The sequence below is a fragment of the Python bivittatus genome, unplaced genomic scaffold, assembly GCF_059951505.1.
Source record: "Python bivittatus isolate LINGU-HERP-01145 unplaced genomic scaffold, Pbiv_v1 ctg000060_np1212, whole genome shotgun sequence".
NCBI classification, from domain to species: domain Eukaryota; kingdom Metazoa; phylum Chordata; class Lepidosauria; order Squamata; family Pythonidae; genus Python; species Python bivittatus.
This window is the reverse complement of record NW_028277044.1, coordinates 15,859,409-15,873,356: the sequence shown is the minus strand read 5'-3', so window position 1 is coordinate 15,873,356 and position 13,948 is coordinate 15,859,409. Positions and strand designations below refer to the sequence as shown.

Here is a 13,948-nt window from a genome sequence, read left to right as displayed (position 1 = left end):
TGGCTTGGTGGATGATTTATGCCAGGGATTAGACCCAGGAATGCAGCCCACCTAGTTCTCTTGGAGCTTTTAATTTCTTGTAGGATTGGGCCTTGAATTTGACATTTCATAGTAATTCTGGTTGCTTCTATTAGGACATGTTCAGAAAGTGATTTGGAAGGCTGTGGTTCACCAGTTACCAGTTGGCCCATGGTGACAGACAACACTGTACAGATGACACTTCACTCTAGTTTAGAATGGGTTTAAATTGTAATCTAACATAAAATGTTTTATTCTCTTGACTATTTTTGAGCCTAATAATGGGCTGGATGAGTGTAGACAAACTGAAATTAAATTCAGACATAATAGGAAAGTCCTTGACTGATAGGAATTCAGATTCACACTCCTCTAGATAAAATTGTAGAGTTGTCCAAAAAAGTTCCCCTGGGGTGGATGGAGAACACCTGAAAACTTCTTGATCTCCAGCTGTTTGTGGAATTCCAGATGATAAGAATATGTTTGAAGCTGGTGCACTAGTCACAGTTGTTCGCAATGATTCTTGAATCAGATCTGGCAGTGGCTACCTGTGTTTTGGTAAGAATCATAAAATCATGGAATTGTAAGAGCCTAATGACATAGGTACAACAAATAGCCTTAGAAGATCAATATCTTCATTGTCAATTCTAAGGCTGGTTGTTGTACCTATTGTCATTAGGCTCTTACAAGTGGTAGATAGCTTTTGCCTTTTAGGATCTACCATCAACAGTCAAGAATAAGCAGTCAAGAAAAATGCCACAGACTAGTACTTGGTAGAGCAGCCATAAAGACCTTGGAAAAGATACTCCGATGCCGTGATGCCTACAAAGATCAGAACTGTGCAAACAATAGTATTCTCTGTGACACTCTATGGAAGCAAAAGTTGGACTTTGAAGAAGCAGAATAGGAAAAGTATTGATGCTTTTGAACTCTGGTGTTGGAGAATACTCCTGAGACTACCCTAGTCATCCAAGAAAATAAACAAATGGATCATCAAACAAATCAACAGAGTCCTCACTCAGTGCACAATTGACTAGGTTCAAATTACCCTACTTCAGACAAATTATGTGAAGACCTAGCTCTCTGGAGAAGGCTTTAGTGCTGGGAAACATGGAAGGAAAGAAGAGGATAACCAGCAGCAGGCTGGACAGATTCAGTTACAGTGGCAATGAGTACACCACTGGAAGATCTGAAAGGCCAGGTTAGGGACAGATCATTATGGAGAAAATCTATTTATGAAGTTGCAAAGAGTTGATACCAACTTGATGGCATATAATCAATCATCATCACTGGAATTAAAAACCCCTGCTCAATATAGGACATGAAATTAAAGTATCCCAGATAAAAGCCTCTAGCCTCTGTCTGAATCTTCCTTGATAATTGGTTCCACTATTGAACTGCTGTTACTCTTTGAAAGTTTTTATAATATTCAAGTGGAATTTGCTTTCTTCTAATTTGAGTTCATTATTCCATATCCTGAACCCTGGAATGAGAGAGAACAGGTCTTAACCTTCTGTGTGACATTCCTTCAGATGTTTGAAGAGTTTATTACCCCTTCTCCCCAGTTAAGTTTTCTTTTTTTTAAGCTAAAATATCTGTATCCTTCAGTCTCTCTTCATAAGTCTTGATAGCTAGTCCTCTAATTATCTTCTTCTCTGAACCTGTTCAGATTTCTCTTAATACTTCATAAAATATGGTGCTCAGAACTGGACACAGAATTTAAAGTGGGGTCTGACCAATGCAGAATACTTTCCTGGGTAAATAATTTGGATTCATCTCTATTAATTTCATTGTTAGTTTCAGCCCATTTTTCCAACTCCTCAAGGTCATTTTGAATTTTATTTCTGTCTTCTAGGATATTAGCTATTCCATCCAATTCTGTATCATCTGTGAATTTGATAAGTGTTCCCTCTATCTCTTCTTTGAAATCATTAATGAAAATATTTCAAAGAACAGGGTCCAAAATTGATACTATTGACACCACGCTTGAAAACTAACTCCAATTTGATAAGGAGCCATTAACAAGCCCTATTTGAGTGCATTTTTGAGTGGTTATGTAGGCACTTGATTGTTATGCCATTTAGCCCACACTTAACTGGCTTACTAATCAGCATGTCACAGGCTTTGCTGAAGTCAAGGAATACCATATCTATACCCTTCCCAGATTCTTTTAAGGAGGTTACCCAACCAAAGAAATGAGATAAGATAATCTGGCAAGGTTTGTTCTCAACAAATCCATGTTGATGTCTGCCAGTTACCACGTGGTTTTCCAGCTGCTTGTAGAATGGTCTTTTTATGATCTGCTCTAGAATTTTCCCAAGTTCAAATGGCAAGGTGAGAGTGGTCTGTAGTTTGCTATATCTTCTGCTTTCTCCTTCTAGGAGCTAAGGACAGCATTTGCTTTCCTCCCATCAGCTGGTGCTTAAGCAGTTCTCCAGGATTTCTCTAAGATTGTGTAGGTATACCAGACCATCAGCTAGCTCCTTTAGTGCCCAGAGGTGCAAAATTCATCTCGTCCAAGGATTTAAAGTCATGCAGAGTAAAGAAGGATGCCTTAACCATATTCCTGTCATTCTCAAGATTCAACCCTTCTTCACAATTTCCTGGTAGAATACATAATGGTTGGGGAAGACTGAGCTAAAACAGGAGTTGAGGAGCTTGCCCTTTCTTTCTTACCTAGTAGTATTGCCTTCTTTCCTGGGTAGCCGATACATCGATCACTTTATTTTTATTTTTAATCTATTGAAAGAAGCCCTTCTTGTTGTTCTAGGCTGCCTCCCTGTACTCTTCCTTTGTGATTCCTTTTCAGGTATTCCAGAGTCTGGTCTCTAGTTTTCAACCACAGATATGCAAAGCCGTGGGTAACAAAGGCTACCTGTACATATTTACAAAATTCCTTTATTTCCATCTGTGTATATTAGCCATTCTCTCTTGTGCATAGCTCACACAGAGAAATTGAAAGACACGCAGTCTCTTCACCCCCCACCCCACCCCCATGGATGAGGGAAATGGGTTACTCTCCTGAAGAGGGGAAAAAAGGGGGGAGAAACCTTGTTTAGTCATTATAAAAAGTTTTAACTTCACCAGGTAAACAGTTTCTCCAGAGTATCCACTAATCTTTAATAATCTTCAAAGGCATCCATTCTGTCTGCAACCCTTTGCTTATTCCTTTCTTTACACCAGCTTCTTCTTATCAGTCGTTCTCCTAGTTTTCAGACAATTATTTGAGGGAAGAGATGGCTTGGGATAAATCTGCTAAATAAATACTTGAATTTATAGTCAGAAGTAAGTTCCACCAGATCTATATACATGAGAGAAAGCTGCTTGCAGATCAAATGCTTTGTCATGTTAATGTTAGCAAATATTCCTTAATATTTATATGTGTAAAATATTATGAGATTTTTAAATGTTAATAGATAAATCACATCAACATCTGTGCTTTACTAATATTTCCAGTTACACCCAAGCATGTCTGGTTCAATTCCTTAACTCATTCCAAAGCAAACAATTTTCTCCATTCCATGAAATACAAAGTTGAATTTCAAAAAATCTGAACATAAACTTGGGTTCCGTGCAATGAGGACTTATATACAATTAATACAGAGTGTAAAGGAAATTCTTAAATTTTGATTTCTTGGGAAATCCTAGGGAGTGTGAAGTGTTGATGAGCATGTGAATTAGCCAAATGGATACATATATAAATTGTGGCAAATATTTGTTTTAGTTAGCATGTATAAACTTGTCAGTAGGGTGGATATAATGCTTTTCTGAACCCAAAATACATCAATATGAAGTAATGACAGTTTTAAAAAATGCCAAAATACTATATTAATAAAATATTTTATTTAAACAGTTTTATATAAACATTTATAAAAACATTTATAAAAGTTAATTCCAGACATGTCTGGAATTAATGCATTTCACTGAAAGTCTAGGCTGGAGAGCTCCAGCCTGAAGTCTCCTGTAGACCACTTTCCAAGGGCTGAAGAGTTCCATAGTGTGCTGGGAGCTTGTCTCAAAGCCACCCATCCTGGGAGCACTTCAGCAAGTTCCTACATCAGTGTTTCTCAAACATGGCAACTTTAAGATGTGTGGACTTTAACTCCCAGGATTCCCCAATCAGTGCACTGGCTGGGGAATTCTGGGAGTTGAAGTCCACACATCTTAAAATTTCCATGGTTGAGAAATGCTGTTCTAAAGAAAGGCATGTGGGGAGACTCACTTGAAATGGTTCAAATCCACAGGAACTGCTTTGTTGAGATAAATCAGCTTGCCCCTTTGGTTCATCAAAGCAATTACATGTCACTTAATTCAGGCTTATCCAGTAATACTGGCTTCACTTTTAAAGATACAATGTTGTCTTAATGAGGGGAAAAAAGGCAATTGGTGTGTATATATTTCTAAAGACAAGACTGATTCATGGCCACCAGATGATTTGAAATTAGCTCATAGAATAATGTTGTCTCATATGGATGATAGTGTGCTTTTTCATATTTCTCTCTGGATCCCTTTGTAATTGTTTTCTGTCAGATATCAGTTGAAGAATTGGAAAGAAGCTTGGTTATAAAAGTCAATAAGGATGCAGTTATGAAGATAGCTGTCTCAGGGGATTTGTTTACTCATGACAGAGGACTTTATCAACTAAACCTAACAGTTGGAGGAGTTCCTTTTAAGACCCATAATCTTGTCCATTCTGTAAGTAGCATTGTTCATTGCATGCATTTTGTAATTTAATGTAGAGCTGGGCAATTGGTGGTACAAGGGTTAGATCCATCTTGAATTCAAAGTAAGGAAAAATAACTTGCCCATGAGGAAAAAGAAAAATAATATATATATATATATTTTAAAAACTCAAGTCAGATCACTTTTGACCATGAGAGTAAATTTGTGCAGCAGAACACATATTCAGAAGGTGTGCCGAGAGCAGAATTGCTCTCAAAAACTATAGAAGTTGGCTTTTCTGCTCTTGTGATTCTGGGTTGTTGGTTTTTTTGTTTTTTTGGTATTGTTCACTCCTATATTTAGCTGGGAGCTCTAGGGAAGATAGTAGGTCAACATACCTTATGAGCAGTTCTATTTACTCCTCTGCATTCTTTGGGTTTTTTTTCTTTGTACTTCCCTGCTGACTGTGTTTTGCAACTTCTAGTGCAGCAAACTCTATAAAGGTTCAGTGAACTAATTTGCTGACTGTATGGAATCTTATGTTTTATTTTGCAATTCCATATTTTAATTAGAAAATTCCGACTCAAAATTGTTTATGATTCATTTTATTTCTGTGCTTTCTTCCTCTGGGTTTTTACACATCCAGTCAAAAACAATAAAATAAATATAAAACTACAAATAAGACCAACCATTCTAAAATACAGAAGATAAAGCAATGTTCATTTTACAAAAGATGGACAGGCTTAAAAGAACAGGCTCATGGCAGAGAAAAAATACATAACGTTCTTCAAAGGGAGAAAGTATATGAAGCGAAAATGGCATCATTGGGGGGGAAGGTGTAACTCTTAGCCTAAGAAATGCTATCATGCTCCAATAAAATCTTGTTTGTTACTTTATACACCTTCCTCTTCATAAATCCTTCTATCACTCTTCTCACATACTATTGTACCCAGCCTCTTCCCCCAGATGGGTTCACATTTTCACAGCCTGTAGAAATAGGTCTTTTCCTCTGGTTGTTCTCTCCATGCTTTGTGACGCTGCAGCTTCTTGAGCACAAGTTGAAAGCAGCAGGTAGCAAGGTGCCAGGAGGGACCATGAGAGGAGAGAATGACAGATGTGCAGCATCAGCCCTTCTCTTCCTTCCACTGCCTTTATTCCTTTGTAAGAGGAGGCAACTGCTGCTGTCTCTTCTCACCTGCCCAACTTGGTTGGTGATCAGCCATGGCTGTTGTTCTCTGACTTAGGGAAATGGGAGAGGAGAAGCTGTGGACATCGCAGAGGACTGATTCCCTTTTGCTCAGAGCTGAACATCCATATGAAGCAGTTTTCATTGTCTTATGATAGCCAGTCAGTTCCTGTCCACATCCTACATTCATGATGTTATAACATGTATTAAATCTCACAGATGCCCTCCCCACCCCGAAGTTAATGCCTCTCATGTTTTATCTTCTCATTGTGGGGAAAGTACTATAACATTTTTCCCCAGTGCTGTTCTTCTCTTTTTTAGATGAGTTGGACTGAACATGGCATTCCAAATGCAGATAAACTATAAACTTGCATAAGTCTATAAGATCTATCTTTGCAAAAGGCCATTGAAGTAACATAAAACTACTGCATGTCCAGGCATTGGTGTCAAATCATGGTTGACCAAATCTATCTTGTTTTATAATATTTATTCATCTTATATTATTGAACATATAAATATAATTCAATATATTGAAGAGAGATTTGGAAATATTAAGTGTTGTTTTCTAAGTTAAAATATTTGGATAAACACCATTCCAGATTCATCAGCAATTCAAAGAAAGGTAATTCCCTTTATCTTGTTAGATTAACCCTCGACTAGATGGATGTATGAGGGCTTGGAACTGGCTAAACAGCGAGGACGTGACTATCCAAGAGACAGTCCGATTGAACGATAGGATGCAGTGCTTCGCAATTGCAGGGAGAGGCTCTTTCTACCCTGGCAATGGATTTGCTATGTTTAATCTCAGTTATGGTAAGTACGTGGTTTTAATTATTATACGCAATAAAATTTTACAAGAAAATTAATGCCTCTTCTAGGCATGGAGGAAGAAGAAAAAATAACAGTGCTGTTGTAAAATTTAAATAACTCTGAAAAAGCTGAACTCTTACAAAGGATGTTGAATATATGTATGATGCACGATCTAACAGCTTTTAGTTAAAACCTCACACAGTATATGCAATGTGGTTTACTTTTTGCTGGTTCCAATGTGACATACATACCTACCTGCCAGCCAGTGCATGTCATGGTTCATTACTTTGGAGAGAAAATTCACTAGGGTCTAAAATGTAATTGTCATTTTTTTCTCATGACATCTGGCAATGTTGAATGGATTCAGACTTTATTGTTGGTTGCCTTCCCAATGACAGATGCTGAGTTCAGTCCTGAACACAGCAGTCGTCTTTTGAGGGTGATTAATACACATATCTATTCCAGGTACAATTCAAATCTTTTCTGAGCAATGTCATTGTTCCTAATTTCAATATTGTGTTCAAGTAGAAAGTAAAGAGAGGCTGAAGGAAGAGCACAGACTTTTTTTAAAAATTAAATTAGCAGCATGTATTACATCAGGCCCCAAGTTTTAAGGTGGCCTTTCCCAGTCATTTAGTCTTTCTAACATTTATCTTTTAATGGACTGGTTTGAATCTGTTTTCTTTCTCTGCCTTAGTTTTACTGGGTTTTTAAACGGCTTCAAGATGCTTTGCTGTGAGAAATGGTAAAGGAATAAATACATAAGATTAAAAAACATAAATACATAAGATTAAAATAAGATATAGAAGTACAAAAAGCCGGCAAGCTTTCTGTACTGTCAGACATGTAATAATGCACTGAGGTAAGATAGAACTGAGGGCTGTAGGAGGTGCAGACACAGCTCCATTTCTTCCTCTTTCTTATGATTAGACTCACAGCCTTAATTCCTGCAACTCAAGATGTTGGACGATTACAAGAACCCAGCAGATTGACCAGGTTCTTGCTCTCCCATTTCTTGGTGATTAAAAAGTATGATCTTGACCTTAAACAGTCAAAAGTTTTTATGAAATCAGCAACAGAGCTGTTAAAGGGCAATATATTTTTTTCTGGTTGAGTAAAGAAGAAATTGTATTATGTATATACAGCCATCTGTTCTTACCTTGGCGGAGGAAATCTTATACTGCTTGATTATTTGAAATGTTAAAAGTGGTGGAGTATGTGCACTTAGCCCTCTGTTTCTCTTTCTGTAGCTTATCCATTTGATATCAACGAAACCAGGAAGCAGTGGGAAGTAAAAGTAACTATTTTAATTCGTCCAGCCACAGATACAGGGGTGCTCTTTGCACTTGTTAGTAATGAACCAATAATCCCTTTGTCAGTGGCCCTGATTGACTATCATTCCACAAAGAAACTTAAACAACAGGTAAACACACAAATATATATTGAAAGACTATGCCTGTTTGCCTTTGTATCGAAGACTGTACAAAATATACCAAAATGGAGCATAGAAACCAAATTGCTTAATTAAGAGTCCAGTTGATCTCTTAAATAGAGATTTTGACCCGTTTTAATACTTCCAGTTAAAGCAGTAGGGCAGTAGATTCTTGACTTCTGCTAGATTGTACCACATGTGCCTATATACCATTAGAATTGAGACTAGCAAAAATACGAAAGGGAGCAGAGGGACTGATTTTAGCAGTGGTTTGGGGCAGGATGCTGCTTGGATAATGTTCTTTGAACTGGTGGAGAGAGGGCTGGTTGGCTCATAAAATTCTCAGTATTCCCAGATTGGCTTCTGACTACTTTATCCTATGAGAGTTTAGGAAGTGGACCTGTGGGGTGGGTGCTTGATCAACATAGCTAAACTTCATGGACTTTTTCCTTCCATATAACACATTTGTAAAAGAATCAAGATATGCTGATATCTTCATTCATGCTTTTGAGCTTCTCCTTTTGAACTGATACATTCTAAACTAGATGGTCTGACCCAGTAAGGCAGTTGTGGGCATGTTTGTGTGCATAATGCCACAAGGAACAATTTTTAAATTATTAAACAGAGTTGCATAAATACTAATTCATATTTATGAATGCATTGTGTTGTGATTGACTATAAAACAATCCTCAAAGATTTTTGGGGAGTGGATATAGTAGAATATTTTAGAGTGTTTGTCCACTACAATTTCTATGTCATAGTAACATCCTCAGTATTTAATATGTTTCTGAAATAATAGAGCAGGTCAGTGTTTTACTGACAGACATACTTTCTATTTTATTTCCTTGCTATACAGTTTATTGTCTTGGCAGTGAAGAACACTGTGGTTTGCAGGCTGGCAGTAAGCATTTGTGACAAACAAGAGCACTTGGTGGACATCTCCATCAGCAATAGTCGGATAGCTTTGACAGTAGATGGGACTGTGGGACAGAACGAACTAAGCCAGGCACAGCTGGAAAATACCCTGTCTGTTTTAGATTTTTACCTACAGTCATCTGTAAAGACCTATGTGGGAGGACTGCCAGGTGAGTATTAAATGCTACATCCAGAATGCAGATGATCTGCTAATTGATAGAACTGGGGTCAACTTGTCTGTTTTTAATCTACATCTATGCCACATGCTGTCTCAGGCCCAGTATTTAATAAATAAAGAGCCCCAAAGAAATATTGAAAGTGAATGTAACATAACATATGATATGCATGTTGTACATGGAAGAGCAAATAATTTTCCCTAGAAAGTTTGTCCAATATATTAGAACTGATAATAAATAGATTTCCCTTCTGTAGGATTCTAATGCATGAATTCAACCATGTCAGAACATTTGGGATGCAAAGGTATAGACTTGTTCTGCTGTTCATGCAATTAAGCATATTTCCATTAGCAAAACTGTGATTTTTTTATAATACCCAGGCAGCGCATTGCAAGTTATTTACAGGAAGTAGTCCAGAAGCCTATTGTTACAATTGCCGGATGTGCAGAGATAATAAAAAATACCACTCCTCATGCATAAAGGGTTTTCATACGGCTCTCGTCAAATGATTAGTAGCTTCCACCATTACCAAATTTATCAGTAGATCTGTAAATGTTTGGGATGGCTTATATAGTGGATCAGAATTCTGGGATAGTTCACAGAGCATTTTCAAAATTCAGATGTGTTTTTGATTCCTGTAATCATTTGGATTAAGGCACATCTTCACCTTGATTACATTTGGTGATTATTAGGGCTGTGTAACCCTTTGGTGCCAGCTGCAGCAAGAACCTAAGGAAGGACACAGCTGCTTTAAAGAGTTGCAGGCAGGTGCTCTGTTGGCTCCCCCATGTGCACTGGAGCATTGCACTGCCCAAGTGATTATAGTCACGATGAAAGAGCTGTAATATGGGCTCATAATAATGCTAGTGCCATACTAATTACTTGTCCAGGAAATAATCTGATCTTTAATTTTTTAATTTTTTATTCTAGTTGTGGGTATTGTTGCAAAACCAGTATCAGTTTTGCTTCAGGATTGCTCATGTATAACAATAGATTAAGAGACAGAAAAGTCAGCTTGTCAAATCATATCAAATTGCAGAACCCCTCTCTCTCTTTCTTACAGTTATGTAGAAGTGCATTCTGCTCATGCTTCCTGAAGGCCCGGTTCTGCTTTCTAGTATATGTGAAGTATATGCCCAGTGAACGTAGGAATATGCATTCTCTAACAACATGCAGTTGTTAGTATTAATCAAAGCCTATACTAAGGATCTGTCCGTATGGCCCTGTGACCAACTTAAATATATCTCTGTATTCTCAAATGGATACTAAAGGGACATGTGTCTGTGTATCTGTATGAACCAGCTGTTGGAAAGATAAGTGTTTTTTGTATGAATAAGCCAGAAGTATAAGTGGGCAGAGAGGGAGTAGTTACAGTTAGTGCAAAAGCCCAAGGCCTTGGTTCTTAAATATTTTGCTTATGTCATTCTTGTTAATTAATAATGGATACTTGGATATATGAGACTTACTCAGATAATGTGGCAACTTATTTGCTCCCCATTTTTATTTTCTGAGCACTTACATCTGGATGAGTTTTTACAGATGCAAAAGTCTAAAGCCTTGGTTTCTAGAGAAATCCTGCAGATGTGGAATGCAAATGTCAACTGATATCTGCCTTTCCTTGTGTTTTCTGCCTCACCCCATCCAAACATTCAGCTGTTTTTCCCAGCTAATAATACCTTCCTGATAAGTGCAAAGTTCTTCCTGATTCTTTCTGGCTATCACCCAAAGCCTATAAAAGAAACCACAATCCATATGTTTCAGGGAGAGAAGAGAGGGTGGGGATCATGCTACAGATAATTGTGTTTCAGATGAAAGTACAGTTCAGCCACAATTTGAAGTGAAGTCTTCACCTTTGAAGCCCTCTGTGAACTTTCACTTTCATATCAGTCTCCTCCAATTATGAGATCCTCTTTAGAGATTCGTCTACAGACCAGGACAAGTGAGGGCAGCAACAGAAGGAAGGTTTTTTTTGGTGCTGACTCCCTGGTTTTAGAGTGCCCTCCTGAGGTAGACTCGTACAGCAATCTTCTGTCCTTTCAGCAGCTGGTGAAATTGCTTTTATTTGCTCATCTTCATCAGCTATAGTGACTATTACTGGTTTTGGCTTTATATGCTGCTTATAACTATTGTCAGAATCTTAATCACTTCTGGTTTGAAGAGTGGGAACTAGAAATGTGCAAATAAAATGGAAAGTTTTTAATATATGAAGGGGTTAGATCATACCATTATATTTTGGAGGGGATATCAGTCATTGCCTTCTTGGAGGTACCATGGCAGAGTTTGAATAATAGATAGTATTTGATATTGGAAGTGAGCAACATCATACGTTGTATTAGTTTACTACTCCATTTAGCACAGTTTCCCAACCTGGGCAACTTGAGGATGTGTGGACTTCAACTCCTAGAATTCCCCAGGCAGCCAGTCCACACATCTTAAAATTGCCCAGGTTGGGAGACACTGATTTAGTATAACACATTAAGATATACTTCATCCCATCCTCATTTGTGCTTCATTTTTACCTTTAGTTTAATTATTTTTGATCAGGAATGCCTTTTCATCAGTGAACCCTGAAACTTGTCCTTAAAAAAATAGTTGACTAGAGGATAGCGACAAGGTAAAAATACAATCACATTGGTAAATCAGAGTAATCCTACCTAAGTAAACAAATACAATTTAAATTTGTTTTAAATGGAGAAATGCCTCCTTTTGTATGTATGTGTGTGTGCTATTGATTGCTTTGTTCTAAAAGAGTGCAAAGCGGTTTCCTTAAATCCATGAATTCACGATTTGTTCCTCAACAAAACCATTCATGCTTCATGTGACTTCACATTAGCTATTAATGCAAAAGGGTTTCATTGAGTTCCATAACATGCTTGAAAAATGAACTGCAAGAGTGAGTGGATCTTTAAATCCCAACAAAGTTTTCTACTAATTCGTGCAGATCAGGTGTTAGTTGAAAATACAGTCCAGGAGTTGGTTCAGAAACTAGCATCACGGTGTGTGCATGTAAGTGAATAAGAGAATTATTTGTTCTAGATTAAATTGCAAGTGGATTATAAATCAGTATTAGCAATAATGTTTATATAAACGGATTTCATCATGTATTGGCTTATACTAAAATCCACTCTTTCCTGCTCTAGTATTTACATGCATATTGCTAAACATGATTTTTACCATTTCCAGTACAACTCAAGATTTATCACAATCAGATCTCCTTAATCTTATACTGCAGCTTGTTTTTTTTTCCATCAAAGAATATAGTTTCCTATATTCTATGATATCATCATAGGAGAAGCTGATGTTTCCTATCTACGCTTGATATCCCTGTGCAGTATTAGACATAAGATGGAAAACACTTATATGAAGGGTTTAATATAGCTAAAGCTAAATCAGCAGTGGGGTCAAGGGAAGCAAATCACCAATGCTTGTGCAACAGCACAGTGGTGCTTCCATCATTTTAACAAAAAACTCTGATCTTGCGGTGCTTCTGACTTTCGCATGGCAGTAGGGATAAGCACACATCCCAGATGGACCATACAATACAGAGGTGTTTGTGGGGTGTGGTGAAAAGAATCATGATGGCATCAACAATGGGGGGAATCAGAGCTTGGCCTGTTTTTTATGTGTGTCATGTGTTAAACTTTTGTCAAAGAGCAATGTCATGTGCCAGGAGGGTCAAAGCTGGCAAGATGAACAACATGACATTACGGTCCAGCTCCCTCCCCCTTTTCTACATGAGTGCATGTGCAAAGAGGTGGGGCTTGGATTGTGATGCTGCATCCATCATCTGGGTGGCGAAAATTTATTTTAAAGATGAAAGTGAAGGTTTTGAAAGGAGAAGTGCAAGAAAGCAATCAATCTCAGGATGTAAGTTCTGGCTCTTGGTATGCAAAAGTGCTTTCTGCAAATGTTTCTTTTCACAGTGGGGCCCAACTGTTCATATAGCCATCAGTAATGCTAAGATGCATGAACCACTTACAACATCAGAAAGAACAATTCTGTATATTTTGAAATGAAGAAGAATCAGGAGCTTGGTAGTCGTGTTTATTGAAGATGTCTTCCTTCCTTTGTTTTTTGTTTCTTTTTTTTAAAAAAAACAGATGTTCCTGTCACTTCAACTCCAGTCACTGCTTTCTACCATGGCTGCATGACGGTGAAAGTTAACAATCAAGCCCTGGATTTAGATGAGGCTCTCCAAAAGACCAGTGACATCACCTCTCATTCTTGTCCTCCAGTAGAAATTGGTCAATAGATGCCGCTGCAACACAGAATTTTTGTATTCAACATATGTGCATTTCAGTGCTAGCCCTATATATATATATATATATATATATATATATACACACACACACACACACACACACACATATGAGTTATATTTATAACTCATATGCAGATATATATATATATATATATATATGAGTTATAAATTATTCAGACTTCCAGCACTGTGTGTATAGTTCTTTTGAACACTGAAGTTATGTAGGATCTACTGAGTTAATTATTGAAATATTCTTTGCTTGGGAAGATTTAAAATATGTAATATATTTGTAAATAGTTGAGAAGACTAATATTAATAACCAGAAGCTGCAAATTGTTGTCTAAAGTCAGTAATTGAGAGACAGTTCATGGCCGCTGGTAATTATTCTGTGTGGACTGGAAGTTTAAAAATAATTCTGTATTTTTTTAATGCTGCTTCCTGACTTACAAAATATGAAAAAAATAAAACAGAAAACTTTTTGTTGAATTATA

The 13,948-nt window shown here is 37.3% G+C and overlaps 1 protein-coding gene across 1 annotated transcript in view; it reads left to right on the top strand.

Annotated features, from left to right (window-relative positions):
- The window catches only part of GAS6 (growth arrest specific 6), a 47,869-nt gene extending 33,921 nt beyond the window's left edge, over window positions 1-13,948 (top strand). The window contains exons 11-15 of the mRNA XM_088136547.1: window positions 4,546-4,710; window positions 6,508-6,676; window positions 7,924-8,096; window positions 8,962-9,190; window positions 13,297-13,948. Of these exons, the coding sequence (XP_087992673.1) occupies window positions 4,546-4,710; window positions 6,508-6,676; window positions 7,924-8,096; window positions 8,962-9,190; window positions 13,297-13,448 (888 nt within the window). The 3' untranslated portion in view covers window positions 13,449-13,948. The remainder of the gene's footprint in view (window positions 1-4,545; window positions 4,711-6,507; window positions 6,677-7,923; window positions 8,097-8,961; window positions 9,191-13,296) is intronic.